This window comes from Maylandia zebra, linkage group LG17 (assembly GCF_041146795.1).
Source record: "Maylandia zebra isolate NMK-2024a linkage group LG17, Mzebra_GT3a, whole genome shotgun sequence".
In the NCBI taxonomy this organism is placed as follows: domain Eukaryota; kingdom Metazoa; phylum Chordata; class Actinopteri; order Cichliformes; family Cichlidae; genus Maylandia; species Maylandia zebra.
The window spans coordinates 39,656,983-39,670,714 of NC_135183.1; the positions used below are offsets into that span (position 1 = coordinate 39,656,983).

Sequence of the window (13,732 nt, forward strand, 5' to 3'; positions counted from 1 at the left end):
AGTGGGTTTGATGACAGAATTATTTCTATGATTTAGAAAAACATCACAAACAATGGATGAAGAGAGTTTACAGGTTACACTCAGCAGAGAGTCTGAAGCCCAAATGCAACATTTGATGGCCGTGGGTTTTAGACTTTAGGCAGGTACCGGTTTATTCAAATGATCCTCATATTTAAAATGATGTAACTTTGTCCTTGTAAGTCATAAGTGGTCAGTTACCAGTCAGAGAACATATAAAACCTAACCGAATATAAACTTAATGAAATTTCTATTTAAAAAAACAAGTGTATCATCACCACAGAGTTCACGGGGAAACTGTGCGACTCACGACAACGAAGCCAAAATGCTCAACAACCTTTATTGTTGCAGATCCGAAAGGCATAGCTGGAGGCATACAGCAGCAACATGACTATAATGAACCAGAACAGTGCAAAACTGAAGCATCTAAACCACACGAACAACCATGAAGTAGAAATAGGAAACAAAACAAAGCATAAACAAAATGACGACGCTGCATTTACATGTGACACCATCATCCTGGCTTTTTGAACATCGAATCGAAAGAGTTCCCACGATCACCACGTAGTGACGCGTTATTGTGGACCTGTCCGGCCGGAGGCTCCATCCGACATCATCCATGTCAGGAGGTTCAGGTCTGTCCCAGCTGTCATGGGGCGAGAGGCGGGGCACGCCCTGGTGGAACCACAGATTAATATCATGACTTGATCTGTTGCCAGTAGGTATGATTTTGCACTCATATACATGACAGCATTGGGGTGCAGTTATAACAGGCTGCCGAATAAAAACTATCTGCCGTCTCGTCCTTCCATGAATCCGTACCTTGGTACCCGATGTCGCGTGGGGGGGGATGATATCTCCCCCTGACCTGGCGTCAGGGGGAGATATCATGACTGTATCATGATATCATGAGTTACAGTCTTCATCTGTGGAAGACTGTAACTCACTCTTCCACAGATGCTCGTAGAGGCAGGCTGCAGATGCTTGATTTTACACACCTGCATTCAAAGATTAAGAGCTTTGGTCCAACACGTGTGTTTGTATAGCGCAGCAGACAAAAACTGAAGGGAGTGCTGGAAAGTTATGTTAACACAAGTCAACAGCAAAGTACAACTGTTCTGATAAGATGTTTTAAAAGTGTAATAATGTTATTTTCTTGTGAAAAATCACAAAATAATATTTTAAATTGTCAGATCTGTCAGCGTTGCATGAGCCCACTAAATAAGCCAAGCAACTTTGTCTTCTTCCAAACAGGAATGCATATTGTAACTACACCCTTGATGTCATTGTTTTCTTCTGATTTTCTGTGTAATTCTGTCACACAAGTACAATGTAAATGTAAAATATTTAGTGGAATCTGGTGAGATGAAATTTACTTGATTGGTTTAGAATCAGCTGATAGAATTGCTCCAAGTATTTAAGTAAATACATGTTTGATGTTTTTATGTTAGTTTAATGAAAAAGATTTCTTCATGAAAAGCAAAAATAGCAAGAAGCTTTCTTCCCGCCTTCCCAGTAACCCTGGTAACACAGTAAACTAGCACTGTGCAGGGTCACCTGGAGGTAAATGAACCATCTTAAATTCTTCTTACTCTTTGGTTTGCATGTTGCTCATTCGGTCACTGAGCTCGTCAAAGTAATTATCAACAAAGCGAAGCATCTGAATGACGGCGCTGAGCAACAAGATGTCACAGTCGGTGTCCACCTCCAACTCCTCGCTGTAATTCTTCACTGGAATGATGCAGGACAACGGCACGCCGAGCCGGGAGCTGACCTCCTGCATCTGTATCACAGTGTACAAGAAAAGGCTCATCCTACCATGTTCAACGTTATTTGTATTTACTAAAAAAGGTTTGTTTTCCCTGTAGAACCATCCTCACCATCTCCTTAATGTAGCCACTCTTGTAAATGTTTCTCACGTCCTCTTTCACCAGTGGGCAGGCTTCATCTACTTTAGTGAGGAGCACCAGCTGAGGAATGCCTGGAAACAAATGAGCAGGAAGCTCATTTCCAAAATGCCACAGATTCTGACACAGTGAGTCATCACAGTATCATTATAATAGAATCTCATCTCTCTGGTGAGGAGGGAGGATGCACCAGTGTGTGCACTGTGGGTATACGTGTTCATGGTTGTGTGCTTAGTGACAGTTCACAGGACCTGGAGTCTTTGGATGGGAACGCTCTCATCTGGGGGGGAAAGTGTGACTGAGAGGAATGACCTTCCAGATCTGAACCCAAAGAGTGCTCTGCTTCTATAGACTTCTATACTAATCATAGTTTGTCCATAACAAATACAGGTAAGTTATTCCTACGGTACTTGGCACCAACGTTCCCTCTAATGTTTCATGTGTCTGAGCGAACGCACAAACTCCCTGAGCGGTACCACTGTGAGCGACAGCAGACGTGTGCACTGTGGTCACGCCAGCATCCAATCCATCCAAGTTACATGTTTATTAAAATAATCAAATTACAGCATTTATGTTAGACTACTTTTAATTAACTGCTTTGGCCCACTTACAACGAAAATTAAAAATAAAGTCTTGTTCATGACCTGTGCAGCATGTTAACACTATTATTAACTAACCCCTAACCCTTTATAACAGAGTGTGACTTAAAAATATGCAGGACTAATTTCTACTGGGTGGGAAGATCTGACAAGCCGGAACATGCCCGTTTAATTTATCAAGGTTTGCTCCACAGTCTCAGCGCAGAGCTGCGTTCATAAACAATCGCACATCCGAATATTGGTCTTTTTAAAATCTTGATGTAACTGTGAGACCATTTATTCTCCTCGTTGAAACAAATGGACGGTTTCAACAGAAACAACAAAAACTGAATATTAATCAGGAAAACCTTACATTTATGGAGTTCACATACTAGTATAGACTGCATTTATCTGGTAGTCTGCTAATGTCGAATTTTGGGAAGGCACCATGAGGTTACTTCTGTTTGCTCAGTCCTGTCCCACATTCCATCGTCCCAGTCTTCATGAAACTCATAATACACTCAAAATATAGAGAAATTATGAGTTGCTCGAGAGCTTTACACAATTTAAGAATTTAAAGAATAAATTAAAGATATTAAGTTGCAGCCTGACAGAAATAATGAAGAACATGCTTATAATCAAACCGAGGTCTGAAGAAGTAGCAAGCCCGCAAACAACAGAATAAATGAGCAAATGAAGCTCTGCCAGTCACAGAAATGACCTCCACATCTGGTCTGGGACCTGTGAGCAAGAATATTATTTTTCTGTATTTCATTTCCTTTAAAATTGTTTCGATTTATTAAATTAGATTAAAATGGATGAATGAAAATCTGTTTACTGGAAACAGTTTTGGTGATTTTCAGTGTAAAATATCTGGTTTAGGTTTACAACGAAAGCTATAAAAAGGGTTGAATTTCAATTCAGTCTTGTTTATGTATTTATTATTTAATCTATATTATAAGGTAAAGACTCATCCTATACCTAACTATCCAAGTCAAAGTTTATTTGAAGAAAGCACCATCTCTGCGTGAAAGGGGCGTGTTTATGGCAGAAAGGAGGCGGGACTCCCAGCAGCTGATTGGTGGCTGACAGTCGGCCTGCTGACCTCTGGCTGAAAGTAGCAGCTTTGAGTGGCTGTATCTGTATGTTGTGTTGAGATTCAGAAGGAAAACAGCTGTAATGACTGCACTCGGCTCTACTGACCCATTAAGTTGACCTTTCTGCGGATGGCGTCCAGTTTCTCCTCCAGCCCCGTGGGCATGATGGAGATCTTACAGCTATCAATGACATAAACCACGCAGTGGATCTTGTCTTTGAGTCTAGGAGACTTGTGATAGCCGTGGGCCTCAGGATGCAGAGGAGCTGAAGGGTTGAACTAGAGGAGGAACGGAGACACGGTTAGAGCCGACAGCTGACAAATCTCTGTTTCATACATTCAGTGTCCTGCTGATGTAATGCAGCACCTGATAACAGTCTGGCAGGTGACCTTTGAGGATGCTGTTCAGGTCATCGATGTCAAGCCCCGCCCCTTTGCTCTCCTCCAGCCCCATGGTATCGCACAAGATTATCGGCAGAGGTTTCCCTTCACGCCCGGCTTTCACAGAGTACGAGCGAAACTGTTGGACACAAAGCGATTAGAGCACAGCGCACAGAAAGGGGGCCGCTGAAACCACTCACAATAATCAATCACCTGTGTGGTGAGGCTGGTGGAGGAGGAGCCAGATATGGCCTGGCTGGTGACGTGGCCTCTGAATACAGAGTTGACAGAGTTAAAGAAGCTGGACTTTCCAGCTCCGACTGGTCCGATGAGCAAAACCCGAGCCTGGGTCACAGAGCTGACTGTGGGTTTGTAGCTCTTAATGCTCTCAATCAGCCCCGCCCTCTTCCTGCACAAACGAGGAGATGGAGAACTTTTGCAGCAACTGTAATATGTGTCAGTAAATATAATATCATATCATTGCAGCCAACTGATTAACATATTCCTCCAGCTGTTTGTAGATCAGTGTGCTGTACAAAAGTCATGACTGTGGCTCCGTCACACTTACTCAGACTCCCACACTATCGTCCTCCATGGCCTCTCAAGTTCAGAGCTTTCTGTTCAAGAGCAAAAACACAGCAGGACATCAGTGCTGCAGTCGCTCACCCGGCTCACGATCCATCACAGAACCGTAAATTTGACCTTGAATGCAGTTTGGGGCAAATGTTTGCAGGTTTCCTTAAAATTCAACTGATACTCTTGAATATTGTGGACAGATCAAAGATGGACCCCACTGCCGTGCAATAAACTCATCAGTATTTTGGTTGGATGAGCTTGTGATGAAATCTATTTTCTTAACCACGTGTTCAATTTGGGGTGGAGGGAATGATTAAAGGCCTGTTAGAGGGCAAGAATATAACGTGTGATACCTGTTATTGTTATTATAACTAAAAGTTATTTTATGTCTGGGATAAATTATGCAGACAGCCGGTAACCTAGTGGACCTACCCTCCACTTGGTAGACTTCACACTCCGTCAGGTTGAGATCATTGCCATGCATCTCTGCAGCAGTGAAGTTGTAATAATTTCCTGGACTGCTGTACGCTTCTGGCTTGCTTCCATGGACAAGAACCAGTGCTTCTCCAAAATAAGGTCCAGAGTTTCCGATCATTTTCACTGCATTTCCAGGACCAGTGACGGGATACTTGAGGAGCTGCTCTCCAGTGAAGGTAAAAAGAAAAGCTTTATCATCATTCACAAACCCTCCAGACTGATTAAAGGGTTGTTTGGTGTAGCCTCCAAACACAAAACCAGAGTTGTTGTAGCCCACGGACACAGTGGGAGAGCGGTGGTCACATTGTTGGTGAAATGCTGCACCGGTGAAGCCGTGGACGCTGGCCTTGTACAGCAGCTGCAGCCTGACTCTCCCCAGCTCAGAGCAGATGGCTCTCTGCCTGCTTTTGGTTAGCTTGGCATTCATGATGGAAAAAGGATCTTCTGAGCTGAGTCAGTTATACTGTTTAATCTGTGGAGTCAATGAAAACACATCCACAGTCACTGCATCGAGTCATATTTCCATAATTAAAAACAAAGTGCAGTTTCTTTGCCTCATTCCTTGTAAATAGCACCACAACAGTTCATTTGCCTCAGAGCTATTTAATAATGTCCTTCTTAGGTCTCAGTGTAGTGCACTGAATCAAATTCACACATAAAGACTTTTAATTATCTGCATTTTGTCTTTATCATCAAAATTGTTTGATAATTTCACACTTCAAGAATCCATTTTCTGTTAGTATGTTTCATTATTTTATTTTAAATATATATTTTTGAGACTGTTATTGGTTTTTAATCTAGTTTAAACCAAACCACTCCACTGGCTTTAGCTACATTCTGGACCGTGCTTCCGGAATGCAGTAGCTAGCGAGCTGATTGGAGACCGTAACAGCCAATCAGAATTATTGCATCCAAGTCTGTGATTGGTGGGTTTTGTGGCACACTTCTAAGGGTGTACAGAGAGCTGAGACACACTGAGAGCAGGTCTGCAGATGTCTGTGAGCACAGAGATCTGAGCGAGAGCGGCTGTTATTGTGCGTGGATGTGGATAATAGCAAACAGTGAAATGCATTTCTCTCACGCAGGAATGAATTTTGTTCGCTCAAATTAAACTAAAATAAATTTCTTCTCAAAATGCAACATTTGCGCTTGCATTTTTTTTAACGTGCGCTCGGAATAGAGGCACAAAAATACCGCCATGGTTACAGCACGTGTGTCCAGCTCTTATCGGTTCTTTCGATCAAAGTCAGACTAAAGTTTATTTTGCCAAAACTGATCGCTTGCATTTAAACTGCTTTAAATAACTTGTTGGTGTATAATATGTGAAACGCGCACAAACAACATTCCTGTAACAAGGTAAAGTTTTTGGCCGTGACTTTAATGTTTCCTTTATTTATCCAGTAAAAGAAAAAACCTCGTTGACATTAAAATGTCTTTTTAAAAAAGGTCACCTGGGCACGAGGACAGCAGAAACACAAATATTACAATGGTCCGGTAAACATACTTTAAGCGGACACAAAGGACCGGATTGGTTATAATGTAGGCACAATAACAGAGTTATAAAGACGCTTGAAAAACAGGTCATTTTTAAAATTTTATGTATAACCTTTTGTAAACTCTGCTCATTGACCAACGTAAAGATGTTACACATGAAAACACACGGAGACCTTGGAAATCCGTTTTTGGCGCAACACCGGAGCTGAAAAAACAAAAACATCGCTCACTCGTTTCTGTGATGTTGATTCCGAAAGTTCAAATATGTGAAAATACATTTTGCTTTAGTTTGTTAAACAAGCAAATCTGAATGGTCACTTTGGAGAAGATGATCGATTTAGAGAAAGAAAAAGAAACCAGGCGAACACCACAGTGGCGTCACAGGCACAACCCTGCGGTCTGATTTCCTGACAAGAGTGAACCACACCCAGCTCACTAACTGCACCAAATGTGATTTAACAGATTTATGTGGCATTTTATTATCGAAACGACGTCTCCGTTAGATTAACTTACACTAACGAAACTTTCTTACAGTTCTCTGGTTTTTGTTGTTGTTTTGCAATAAAGAAAAAACAAACAAACATTCAAAATCTTACATGCAAATTTAAAAAACGGCCGCAGCTCTTTCTTACTTCCAGTCTTACCTCCTGGTCCAGACAGATGAGGGAGCGTGAGCAGTTGTCGCAGATGTCGCTGTGGACAGATGTGAAGTACAGATGTGAGAAGCAGTCTGCCGCCGGAAATGAAACTGGAAGCATTTCGCAGACTGTGGGCTTACCGGTGGTTTAAGTAGAATGGGAGGCAGAGCCTTCAGCTTTCAGGGGCCTCGTCTCGAAACCAGCTCGTAGTTTGGATTCGATAAACACAAAGACTTCTCTAGTTTAAAGATCAGGGTTAAAGCATTAGGCTGGGTCCGCTGACCCTGAACCCTCCCTTAGTTATGCTTCAGTGGGTCGAGGCTGCGGGGGGATTCCCACAAGTGTTTCTTCTTCACTCACTTTGTGTTTGTTAGGTTAGGTTTGACTTTGTTAGTCAAAGTCAAATTTATTTATACAGCACATTTAAAACAACAACGTTTGACCAAAGGTCTGTACATTTAAGATAATCAAAAGAGATAAAAACAAAGGAAGACGTGACGAAATTTAAGAAAAGAAGCATAAAATGAGAAGATTTGAGTAAGAAATAAGGCAAATAAAAGTAGAACAAACTCATTCTGATTGAAAAGCTGAAAAATAAAAGTGGGTTTTCAGACGAGCTGTGAAAGTGTCCAATGTTGGGGAGGTCCTGAGGTCACAGCAAAGGCTCCTCTGTGCTTTAATCTGGACCTCGGGACAGCTAGGAGCATTTGATCTGCAGACCTCAGTGACCTCAGGAGTGTACCAATTCAAAAGATCAGAAAGGTATGAGGTTGCAGCGCCTTAAAAATGAATAACAAAATCGTAAAATCAATTTGAAAACTAACTGGCAGCCAGTGTGAGGATGCTGGTGCAGGAGATGTGGCCAGTCAGTAACTGTGCTGCAGCGTTTTGGACCAGCTGCAGTCGGCTAACTGATGACAGAGTAAAGACAAAGGTCGAGGAGAGATGAAATGAAGGCATCTCTCAAAGTCTCTGAAACAGAGGAACGGCTTCACTTTTGCAGCTGATTCATCATTGAACAACTTGATGTCCGGGACAAGTTTGTTCAGAAGAGCGCCGGGATTAGTCATCGGTGATGCAGCCATGCAGCTTTGGAATTTCACCACCCAATCAGCAGCTTCCCTTAGTTGTCAGCTATCTGTACTTCTCAGGGGCAGGACTTGACTTGGGTTCCTGCTCTGTGGCAATGAGCTCCTCTCAACTGCTGTCACTACTGAAGGTGGTGGTTTGTCTTCAGTCAGTGTTAGCGACAGTTTGGAAACACTGACAAAAGGACAGGAGGCGGTGCTGAAGATGTTATGAGCGAGCAGGATGGGCAGGATTAGAAATGAGTACGTCAAAGGAACCGCTCAGGCTGGGCAGGCAGGAGACAAAGTTAGGCTGAGGTGGTTCTGACATGTGACAGGAGCTAAGGTGGATAAGAAGATATGTATTGTGCAGGTACTGGGAGGAAAAGGGGGAAGATCTCAGAGGTTTATGGAGGGAAGAGTGAAGTGGACGTGCAGGGGGTTGGAGGGAAGAGAATCACTTTTATGGACACAGATACGAGTCGTGGTCAGTGGCCGGCGATGTGCGACACACTGTTGTTCTACGACGTTTACAAGAAAGGCAATCGGAGAATACCCCATCAGCTCGAACCCCTCCCTCCATCTTTTCTAACATTCACACATTAGTATCTTGCCCAAGGATAAGGCATGCAGACTGGAATCAAACCCCCAACCTTCCAATTATTAACGCCCTGTTCTTCCTCCTGAACTGCAGTCACTCCTAACTCTGTTGACACATTTCTTCTTTCGACTGCTGCCACTGAGGCTCACCACAGCACATCATGAGCGCTCACTGTCCCAGTATGAGTCCCAGTATCCTCCACAGTCCCACCAACATGTCACTGGATCCATGAACTTTCCTCCAGAGCTGAACTGACTGAAACGAACCATTTTTATCATTTTGTGCTTTGTCTTTTGTTCTTTTTTTAATACACTCACCAACAGATTTGTTATGTACACCTGTTAATGCAAGTTTCTACAGCAGGCGTGTCCAACTCCTGCAGGTTTTAGATCTCACCCTGAGTCAACACACACACATTCCCAGGCCTCTGGAGAACATCAGGACATGTTGAGGAGGTCATGTAGCCATTTGAATCAGCTGACACATCTAAACCCTGCAGGACGCCGGCCCTCGAGGCCTGGAGTTGATCTAATGAGTCTATCGGCAGCAAAACAATCGAAATCTCAAATGATCTCAAACTTGTTTCATTAACATGACCGTGAGGTCACTGTACTCAGACGGCCCTCACGGTCACCAGCAGTCACTGGGATGTGGTGGAACAACAAGAGGAGGTTAAACCTGGAACCGGCTGCACTCTGCATGAACACCGTCACCTGGTTGCACTCCTCTCTGCCTGAAGAATTGCAACATAATATTAATCCTACATTCATGAAAAGATGTAGCATTACTCACAATGTTGAGTAATGAGACTGAGATTTTTCAGCACCTTTCTTTTGTAAAACACACCACAGCACACAGACGGTGTATTTTCTTTTGTTGCTCAAAGCATCAAAACGTAGAAGTAATTATTCTGCAGAAAAATGTTCATCAGGGTTTTATGGATCCATGTTAGTGATGCAGACGTTTAAGGTCGAGCTCAGGCACGGGGATGCATCGTAGAGTCGTGGCCTTCTGAGAACCGCGCTCACTGCCCATATTTATTGTGTATTAAACATATTAACTGAAACTGAAGGCGGAGCTTTAGGAAAAGGGTTGAATCATTTTGAACAAGTGATTTCTCAGAGATGCAGCTGCTGGCTGAGGCTCCAAGCTTTCATTCATGTGCATTTATGGACTTCACAGGTCAAGTAACGCATTGATGAAAGCTTATTATGATTTGGTATTGATCTCTGTGGGATGTACAGTCATGGTCACGCTGCCACCTTGTGGATGTCACAGCACATCACACACAGAGAACCAGGTAAAGTTTTCATGCATTTCTTTAATATATCAGTTTTTTATATTCACAACAAATACATTAAGCTCTTTCTCTGTATGATACACCCTTAAATATTTTTACACTCAAACATTTGTTTGCCTATGAAAATGTCTTTTAATCTTTGTGACTTTATTTTGAACGTGTTGTACTTTGTTTGTACAGTTGTTGTCTCCATGCCTCCTAGCAAACTGACAGTATTTCCTTTGTACAATATTTACAGGTGAAAAAACCAAACAAATCTAAAGTTTTACATGATAGTACTCGGTTGAAAGGAATTGTTGGGTCTAAGGTGCAGGCAAGGAGTGAGGGAGGGAATGTTTAAGAAGAAAGGAACGTGAAAGTAGAAGAAGGCGGCTAACGGAAAGCGCTGCACGAGACGCAGAGTCCAGTGTTTGCTCCTGCAGGATCTATGAAGCTAGAGCAGATGTACATGGTGTTCCTATAGAAAATAACCATCTCCAAGGAAAACCAACGGCGCACTCTTGAAAAACACGTCAATTTCCTTCCTTGAATTCAATCACGTGAGCCGATCCCAGCTCTGCAGGCGGCAGGAAGGAGGATGTTAACACTGCCTGTGGAAGGCGGCTGTGTGCTCGGTGCGGTGAGGCTAAGCTCAGGTGCTGCATCACTCGGTCTTCATCAGCATCTCCATGGCCCGATGTCTCTGGTGCTTTAAGTCGTGAACTCAGAACTTTTCCATCCAAACTTTGGACAGTTTCACTTCTGTGTGACCGAATAAGACCGTGAGATGCAGCTCCTGTGCATCATGTGAACAAGACGAGTGCAAAGTTGTAAAAAGTCTGATGTTGGGATTTTAGTGCCTCCGTAAGAAATGTAGGACTGTGGAAGCGAAGTAACTCTTTAGCTTATGCAACGCGACGCACGAGACTCAAAGGCAACCACTGGACTCTACCCGTCCACGTCTCTGTGCAGCGTGACGAAGCTTCAAACTGATAACTGGAGCATTCAGACGGACCTCGTCCTGCTCTGTGGGTACCCGAGTTTGGTTTCACTGACAGCAGAGCTTCTTCATCATCTTCACGACTCTGTCAGCAGTGATCGCTCTGGTGACACAATCACCTGCACAGGACACTTTAAAGAGTCCTCTGGAGAAAATGGCAGCTGTGGGCAAAGCTTGAGGGAGCCGTGGGTAGCAGCAAAGCCTCCCAGTGACAGGACGATATGTCATTTATTAAAAAGGCCAACATGACCTCTACATTTCATCTGTAAAAGCGGCAGACGGAGGCGGGTAAATAAACGCTCGTTACTGATCGACGATTGGTTCTGGGCTTCTGGAAGTTTTGAGCGCCGGACACTGAATTCGAACCTTTCAATCGAACAGTTTCTCGCTCCGAGATGTGACGCTGGACGACACCGTGCATGCGCAGAGCTGTCAGAAGAATTCTGTAATCCTTGAATTGATGACGTAACTACAACAGACAAATGCTGTGTGCAGCGATGCATCCTGTTCCTGCAGCTTTGGCTGACGTGTTAGCAAACAGCCACGTCCAGGGTAACCAGGCAAGAAAAGCTTTCACTTTTATCAGATCAAGTCTTTCAATTCGTCTGCCGTCACCGGCTCTTCGCTCACGTTTAGTCCGTGCCCGACTTTACTAAAGGCAGCGTCCAGCTAGTCGAAGTGGTGACAACAACGCGGTCTCTCTGTAATAAACTGGGAAACAAACAAAGCCCACGCCTGCAGCCGTACAAAAACAGACAGCAGATCGCGACGCCGACAGCCGGTGGACATTTGTACTCTCGCAGACTCCACGACCCCCTCGGCTGTGTGCCACTCACGTGGAGTAAGACCCCAGCTGTGGGCTGAAGCCTGGCAGGTTCTCTTTTTCTGCAGATACTTTGAATCTAACGTTTGTTGGCTACGTGACAGCGCCGGTTTAGTTCGATTTTCTAAAGCTGATCATCTCACGATGCGGCGACTGAAACAACGTTAAAAATACAAACTCACTGGAAAGGAAGCCATGGAGGTGACGGGGAACGTCCGTTTCCATCATTCGTAATAGAAAGCCACACGTGGATGCGAAGACCCGCCCTGTCGGCGCTCGGTCTGACACGTCAACTAGCTGCGCGCTCTCAGTCCACGAGGTGAGGCCAGGAGCCTCGTCAGGGCGGTACGCCGGCAGGTCTGCAGGCTCGTCACGCGGTCCTCGAATGAATATTTACAGTCCTGCACCTGCGGAGGGCAGCTTCACTGGAAGTCTGAGCCATCTGCTCGCTTCTTCAATTACAAACAAAGAAACAAAAACAAAAAGGCGAGTCGCTCGGTCGCTTCAATCCATCAAAGTGCAAATATGAGTCACATGACGAAAACAAGGGTTGTAAAAAAAAAAATAAAAGCCTGAAAATAAACCCATAAAAAAGTCACATAAATAAGTCAGTATGTGCAGGCCTGCCTGTACAGGAAGAAGGCAAACAAAGAGCAGAACAGATCTAAACCTGGAATAACATGAAAGTACAGAGAATGTAAAAGGCGGGATTAAAGGACATTTCCAGAACTGTCAAAGCCGCAGAACTCTTGATCAACAGCCGGTAACACGTCTGTGTAAGTGCAACGTTGAAGCTTTGTGGTCCCACAGGAAGAGAAGAAAGCAACGCCACAACGTGCACGCAGTGTGAAAATCAATCTGTGAAAACGATGAGAAGCAAAGAAACCCCACGAGCAGGTCCAGCTGAAACCTTCAGCTGTCTGTGACCTGATGTTACCTTGGAGACAATCATTTCTGCTGCTTGTCACATGACCACAATATCCTTTGAAAGGGGGAAAGCTTTTAAAGTGGAGAACATGGTTGAGGTGCAGATCTTTTGCTGTCCTGCCATTAAACCCAGAGAGAGCCTCGCTGGCAGAGAGCAGCTGCCATGTTGGAGACAAACTCCATAAACACCGAAAACAAAAGACGGCTAAAAGATCCAAGACAGAAAGTATTCCCAGCAGCTGCTAGCTAAAATGGAAAACACAAATGGAAAAAATACAAACAGATTTCTCTTTCAAGTCATCGTCCTTCAGAATCCTTCTCCTCCAGCCCATCCCAGGGAAGCGCCAACGCCTTCCAGCAGCTGACGGCGTGAAGCCTCCTCTCGGTCCGCAGGCCCGTTCTCTGCTCAGCAGCACGGCTAACGCCCAGCTCCTCCTCACCGGCACAACAGCGACCGGACAACTCGCATCCAAAGCTCTCCTTTAAATGGTTTTCCTCTGTGGGTCAACTTGGATCCATCAGGCAAGGCGATTACTTCCACGTCTTCCTCAAAGCGGTTTGGTACGGATATCTTTGTCTTCGCTTTGTTGTTGTTCCGTCGTTCCTGATTAGTTTGTGTGTGTTGCTGCCGTCTGCCCAATGGACGGCTTCTTGTTAGTGAGGCTGCCTTCTTCGAGGTGACGGAGGAAGAAAACGGCGCTTTGGTTTTTTCCTTTTTCTTTTTTTTCCCAGTAATGAATGAATCCACCGCAGGGACACAAGACTGTTGAGGAGTGACGAGGGATGGACTGCTGGTATCTGCCGCCATTTATTTAAATGCTGAAAACTCCCCTGAAAAGATAAAGAAACAAAGACAGACGGTGTGTGGAC

The 13,732-nt window shown here is 44.2% G+C and overlaps 2 protein-coding genes across 6 annotated transcripts in view; both read right to left on the bottom strand.

Moving 5' to 3' along the window:
* Positions 1-339: 339 nt before the first annotated feature.
* On the bottom strand, positions 340-7,471 carry LOC101476902 (interferon-induced protein 44-like). Of its 4 annotated transcripts, none has more exons than XM_004553746.3 (10): positions 7,306-7,471; positions 7,172-7,220; positions 4,989-5,505; positions 4,549-4,597; positions 4,194-4,389; positions 3,967-4,119; positions 3,707-3,878; positions 1,899-1,999; positions 1,611-1,801; positions 340-693 (listed from the first exon to the last, which is right to left on the bottom strand). In XM_004553746.3, the coding sequence occupies exons 3-10, from the start codon at positions 5,458-5,460 to the stop codon at positions 594-596; spliced, it is 1,434 nt and encodes a 477-aa protein (XP_004553803.2). In that variant the 5' UTR covers positions 5,461-5,505; positions 7,172-7,220; positions 7,306-7,471; the 3' UTR covers positions 340-593. The 4 variants fall into 4 exon arrangements, with proteins under 4 accessions (XP_004553803.2, XP_076731902.1, XP_004553804.2 ...); XM_076875787.1 differs by having other exon boundaries at positions 7,160-7,220; XM_004553747.3 differs by having other exon boundaries at positions 7,124-7,220.
* Positions 7,472-10,134: 2,663 nt separating this feature from the next.
* Positions 10,135-13,732, bottom strand: part of braf (B-Raf proto-oncogene, serine/threonine kinase) — a 32,027-nt gene continuing 28,429 nt past the window's right edge. For both annotated transcript variants that reach the window (XM_004553743.6, XM_004553744.6), the window contains one exon: positions 10,135-13,693. In XM_004553743.6, coding sequence (XP_004553800.1) covers positions 13,671-13,693 — 23 coding nt within the window. In that variant the 3' untranslated portion in view covers positions 10,135-13,670. The remainder of the gene's footprint in view (positions 13,694-13,732) is intronic.